Here is a 6,478-nt window from a genome sequence, read left to right on the forward strand (position 1 = left end):
TCTAACATTGCCTGGCTCATAGTAGCATCATCATATGCATTATGTTGAACAAATTAATGAACCACTCTCTCTCCTCCTGTCTCCTATGGACATCTCCCCAAATCTTTCCTTGAACCTCTCCAAATTGTCTTTTCTTTCTAGAGTACCTGTATTTTCAAATGGTTTCAACCATTACTGAGTCAAGGATGGTTTACTGAAGTTCATCAGTCAAGAAACTGAATCCTTAAAAAAAAAAAAAGAAAAAAGGAAGTCCTTTTTTTCTCATTTCTAAATGCCTACCAGGTCTCACCATTACCTCATACTTCCATTTAAATTATCTTCACCATTTTAACCCCTAAAATCAGTTCCCTTTCACAACTCTGTTCATTACTTCCAAATGGAGACCTCTAGCCCAGGCTTTCCACTTGAACGGCCACCAGGCTTACTCACTTCTTCCAATGTACTTCCTCTTGATATCCCACAGGCAACAAAACCTAACTTTAATATTTTCCCCCATGTTGCCTCCACCCTATATTCCCTCTCAATGAATGCACCACCTCCTTGCCCCCTAGTCCAAAACATCCAAGACTCCTACCTCCAATATTTGAGGCCTACTGCAGACGCAATGCTGTTTTTTAAGTTATTATTATTTTTTAATTCATTTTTGACTGCTCTGGGTCTCCGGTGCGGCTCACAGGCTTAGTTGCAGTATGTGGGATCTTAGTTCCCTGACCAGGGATTGAACCCAGGCCCCGAATTGAGAGCATGGAGTCTTAGCCACTCGACCACCAGGGAAGTCCCACTATATTTTTATATATGTGATCCCATGGAAGCCTCACACAGCCTATGATACAGAAGCAAGAGGGGGCTTGGAAGCTACTCCCTTTGATTCAAGTTTTACATGTTCTCAGTAGAGACATCCCCCCTACAGCCAGCCCCACTGCTACCTTAGTCCACGACCTCATGATTTTCAGACTATTTAAGAACCTGTTGCCTGGTTTTCCAGCTTCAAAACATACCACATCCATACCATCACCTTCCATCACCATCATATTAATCTTGCTAATGATAACTAATCGTGCCATTGTGTGTGCTTAAAAACTTCCAATGATTTATCATTGCTTCAAGCTAAAGTCCAAACTCCTTAGTATAATACTCAAGACCTTCCACAACCTGATCATCCTCACCCCTCTAGATTCTTCTTACCAACCCCCTCACATTCTCTCAACCTGACAAACCACAGTATCTGTGACTGAGATACCCTTTGGCGACACCCATCTGGTCCTGAGTACCCTCTGCCCAAGAAACACAAATTCCTTAGTTGCGGCACAGGCCCCAGGCATCTTTTGTCAGATTGAGGTCCACTGTCCAAACCAACTTTGACCCTCAGGACACGATGAGATACGTCAGATGTGAACTTCCTGCAAACTAGTATTCAATGAACTGAATCCACCTGTTTGCATTCTATACTGAATGTGTTAACCCAGCTCCATCTCTCTCCCACTGCTGCTCCCCAAGTCTTAAAATTAATTTTAACTGTGATTGGAGCAGCCTCAATCGGTCTGTGAGCCACCTATGATCTATGGAGATACTTACCATTGCATCAGACAATTTCCCACTGAAACGCAACCTGTCAAGGGTCATAGGCACTGGCAAACAAGAAATCAGCTCACCTTACACTCAAACACACAGGCCTTTCTTAATGCATCACTGCCCACCTCTCTCACAACCCCTTTGTGCCAACTGTTTTCTGGCCCAGGATTTAGAAATTCCACGTCTTCAGGTCAGTGACCACTCACCTCAAAGCCTAATATTTATTCCATCCTGGGCATTACCTATCTTAATGGGCCTCTCCATCACTCAGGAATCAACCATTAGTAACACTAGAAGATTTCAGAAAGATCTTAACACCAAGTTAGATTATTTCAGTACTCTGAAGCCAAAATATATTAAAACCATTATTTTCGTAGGTCAAAAGCAATTTCATAAACTTGAACCTACTATAACAACTTTAGGCTGCAGCCACTGTAGAAGCACCTTCACTCACTGAACTCGGAAGCCCGTAAGACCTCCAGCTTACAACTGCACGCAGGCACAGCAGTAAAATCACACTAACAAATGTCAGCTGGATCCAGGAACCATGCTCTCAATTATGCATCCCTAAAGTACAGAGTACTGAGTCATTATGTTGAGTCTCACATATTGGGAGGAAGCCCGATGTAGATTTAGATCAGCAGGGGCTTCTGCAGAAGTTCAATGTAAGCTAAGACCTGAAGGATGAGTTAGGAAAAAAGCGGGAGGAAAGGAATTAGCTAGAATTTTGGGAATGCATTCTAAAGGTAAGGTTGGTGAGGCAGTGATGATCATGAAGACCCATTCAAGGTCAGGTTAAGGACGTTATACTTAATACAATGGGAAGCTAAAAGCTAGGACAGCACAGCTTGGCCACACTGCTATTTTATGCCAGTTGTTCCAACACTTTTGTTGTTTAATTAATGTTCTGTTCTCTCATTCAGCAGTCCAACAAAGTCAGCCTTGTCTTCACTTCAAAAAACTGTATGGCAGTAACATTAGAACTGGGAAAGCAAGGCAAAAAAATTCAAAGCACCGAAAATCAATTATCACCCAGCTAAGGGTTAAAGTAATTCCAGGGATCTATTTATCATTGCCTTTAGCCTACAAATATAAGTTTATACTTGGCCTTCCTTTACATTCTACTCAATCCACTGCATTTGCCTGTGGCCCTACAAACTTTCTTCCATATTTTGTTGTTGACTCACACTGAGCAGGTTGCTTTAGTTTTCACTTAGCTGACCACCTTAAATGGCATGCACAGCCTAGAACCTAGGTGCCAAGCAACAGTTAAGATCACCTTTCCAAAAATCTGAAAAAGTGTATGTATAGCTGCATCACTTTGCTATACACCAGAAACTAACGCAATATTGTAAACCAACTATACTCCAGTAAACATTTTAAGAAAAAATCACCTTTCTAAAATAGAATTCATTTAACTCCTATCCTTCACGTTCTCACCGGTACTCCACAGCCTATCGTAATGATTGACAACCACTCCCCAAAGACCACAGATGTTCCTAAAAGAAATTAAGTTATGCTCTTTCATTCACTCTAACATTTTAAACATCAATATGTGTTGTACTAAGAATTGTACTATGTAAATTCACTATATTCTTCACATCATCTGCCAGTGTTGTCAGCTTGAAGGAATCCTGGAATTCTGCTTGTTCCTTGTCCTCTTAAGCAGTATGACAACCCAGTTCAAAAGTTACTGTTCCAAAACAGCCACTTAACAAGTAAATCTGATTTTAAGCTGTCCCATTCGCAAACCTATACAAATCATTGATACAAGCCTATTAAAAATACCTTAGCACACCAGAGTTTTTCAAAACCAGAACATTTATTGCGTGACTAATAATTGAAATCCTTAAGATGAACTGGATGCTGCAACAGCTGCCCTCTTGGGTTTAGGTGTTGTTCCTTCACGGAATCCATGCCTGCACCGTGTTAAAAACAAGAACAGTTACTTCAGCAATGCCAACGCATACATTTTAATTGCTGCTATAACAGATTTTTATGAGCTTATCTCAGTTAAATCTGAAATCAATATTGAATTCATATGTTCAGACATTTATTTTTACAACATCACTGATAAGCTGCAGTATTTACTTCCTTCTGCTTCAAGATAGCCATTTCAGGAATACAGATAACTTTAATTGGAAAGAAAAAAGGGCAACGTATTTGGTTGTACTGATCACTGGGCCAGTATTTCCCCACCACTTAAGATTCCTAAGGCATTTGTGAAAACGGGTTCTTAAATTACGAGCCAGAGACCCTACTTTCCTTTAGCCAAGGAAAAACAATGTGTTTAATGGTAGACATTTTCTCAACTGCTTGACTACTCTATATCTTAACTCATTTAATATTAACACCTACTTGTAGTGTACCATTATCCCTCTTTTGAGGGACAGAGAGGTTAAAGTTGGCTTCAATTCATGCTCTTAACTCTTCCGTTGAACTAGCAGACCACTGAATCCTAAGCCTATACTACTGTGTAATAGTCTTATACATTATGAAATGCAAAGCGCAAAGAAAGGTCACTTCAGCACATGAACACAAGCACATCTAAGGGTGTTGTTTACAAACCCCCAAACTGTCTTGAGGTTTTTTAAAATTTGAAAACCTGGAATTGAGCGGTAGAGGTCAGAAATTCTGCTAAATATCCTACACTGCACAGGACAACCACCCTCCCCAACAAAGAAATCACCTCAGCCGAGACCTTACGTGGGTTAACCCCTCAAAAGCTACCACTAAAATGCAGTTTCTGTTTAGTCTAGACGGGGGCTGAAATTAAAACTCTAAGGCCCGTCTTTAAGTAATAAAAGACTATAAAATTTCTTTCTATACAAACGCAATAGCAACTGACAGGTTTCTATAGCAGACTTGCCCAAAGCCACAAAACCCGAAAGTCTCCTTTATGCACGATTACCTTGACAAAGTTTGGTAGGAAAGTGAAATGTAGGTATGCTAACAAATGTCATCACATTTTCTGGAGTCCAGCTCCAACTAAGCCCCAGCATGTATAGCTCATACTACTGTTTACTGAAAGATTCACAAGATCTAAACTAACTGATCTGAAGCTTATGGTGGCAGAAGAAAAAAGTTCCTTGCTAACACCTCATCCCACCAACCAGAGCAGTTGAGAGGATAATTATGCAAGCTGACAAAACCACAGAAAACTGAAACATACAAACTGTACCTGAATCTGCGGTATACAATTTTTAGGTGCCTCATTCGACCAGTCCCGGTGGTATTTCGTCTTTTAGCTTTAGCACTCCAGTTATCTAAAACACACATTCAAGTGAAGGTTCTAAACGGTTTTCCCCACACACATTGTAAGCTCTGTCGGTCAATATACTTAAAAATGCCTGCTTGGGTTTTAACCCCACTTCATCGCTATACAGATGCCCCATTCTTCTAGGGACCGCCTAATGCTCAGTCATGCCCCACTGAGGTACAAAACAAACACGGGACAATTCTCAACGCCATGATACTCTCTATCAGAGTCTAGTAAACATGCACTTACACTTCCTCTTCCGCTTGGCAGGGTAGCCACATTTACCGCAGGTCGACTTCTGAAGGTGGTAGGCCTTAGAGCCACAGCGGCGGCACAACGTGTGCGTCTTATTCCGACGCTTCCCAAACGAGGACGTTCCCTTCGTCTACAAGTTAAGGGGACAGACGATTCTTCAATCTAGCAATTTCTACACACGTTACGTTTTCAGTTCAAGAAACTATTGATAAGATTTCATGACAACCACAATGTCTCAAACTGTGGGAGTCTGACTTTTCTTTTTTTAAAAAAATGTGGTGTATTTATTTTATTTACATGTTTTCAAATCGACTGCAATGTATTAAGAATTCAAATGCTATAAACATATAAGAGTCTGACTTTTCTTAAATGCTAAATCAGAGACCTCTATCGGAATTTCACGTCATCTAAAGCCCCCTGCAAGAGCTGCTGTGTTTTGAAATCCGCTACATTATTAAAAAGAAGAAAAAAAGATATAATGCAAAAGACGAGATAACGTGGTTTTCCTACCACCCCTACTCCAAAATCTAAGAGCTCCTGCCCAGGGACCACCGCCAACGATTCCTTGGCTTACAGAGCCACTCTCAAACTATGCTTCTTCTGTCCTTTCCCATAGGCGGGCAGGGCTGTGCGGTCTCCCCAGAGGTCAGGGCAGAAGCAAGGTGCCTAGAGCAGCTGCAGCTCCACGACTGCAGGCCCCGCACTCCCAAACAGATAGGGGCCATTCTTCTGCCTCTCGAGGGCCACCACATGTCCCTTTCCTGCCCACCGGCTCCCCTTATCGGAAACCTTGCCGGGCCCCCACGGACAGCAAAGAACGCGGCGCAGGGCGCTAGGATGGAAGCCGATTCCGAGAGCCCTTGCAGACAACTCACCATCCCGCTTCTGCCGCCGAGACCAAAGAGACCGAAAGAAAAGGCACTTCCGCTATATCGCGCTCAGAAGCTTCCGCCCAGGAAAGTACTTCCGGCGGGGCGCGGTGCACCGCTCTCAAGCGTCCGTCGCTGCAGCGTGGGTGGGGTCGAGAGGAGGATCCCGAGCCAGGCGGGGCCAATAGAAGGTTCAGAGGGGCGGGGCTCACAGCTTTCTGGGTCCGGGGTGGGCGTCTGTGTAGGGTTCGGGTTGGGACTGGAGTTCTTCGCCAGGTTCTTCTGCGGTCCCGACGGAAGCTTTCGGCTAACGCTGATCATCGCTGAGAAGTCGCTAGGAGGACGGAGCTGGGCTTAGAATATGATGAGAAAGGCAAATAATGTTTTTCCTAACTATAGTACTTTAGAGGCAAATGATTTGATCCCCAATCTTGTTATGCCAAGGAATCAGACGTGGAACTTGTTAAGTGTTGTTTCCTAAACTCTAACGTGAGGAAATCTGGTTCAGCAGCTTTGGATGGGG

At 42.9% G+C, this 6,478-nt stretch overlaps 1 protein-coding gene across 1 annotated transcript; it reads right to left on the minus strand.

Moving 5' to 3' along the window:
- Positions 1-3,375: 3,375 nt before the first annotated feature.
- On the minus strand, positions 3,376-6,067 carry RPL37 (ribosomal protein L37). Its single transcript, XM_081233544.1, has 4 exons — positions 5,962-6,067; positions 5,081-5,216; positions 4,754-4,838; positions 3,376-3,491 (listed from the first exon to the last, which is right to left on the minus strand). Exons 1-4 carry the CDS (start codon positions 5,962-5,964, stop codon positions 3,422-3,424), a joined length of 294 nt encoding a protein of 97 aa, XP_081089670.1. The 5' UTR covers positions 5,965-6,067; the 3' UTR covers positions 3,376-3,421.
- Positions 6,068-6,478: the final 411 nt, after the last annotated feature.

Source organism: Mesoplodon bidens, assembly GCF_964165515.1.
Source record: "Mesoplodon bidens genome assembly, chromosome: 4".
NCBI lineage: Eukaryota > Metazoa > Chordata > Mammalia > Artiodactyla > Ziphiidae > Mesoplodon > Mesoplodon bidens.

Bases quoted from the DNA above. Each gene is read 5' to 3' on its own strand.
- RPL37 (XM_081233544.1), bottom strand. The intron at 4,839-5,080 runs GTAAGTGCATGT...TGTGTGTTTTAG, and splicing joins TGCCAAGCGGAAGAGGAAGT to ATAACTGGAGTGCTAAAGCT. The intron at 3,492-4,753 runs GTACAGTTTGTA...AACACGGTGCAG, and splicing joins ATTGTATACCGCAGATTCAG to GCATGGATTCCGTGAAGGAA.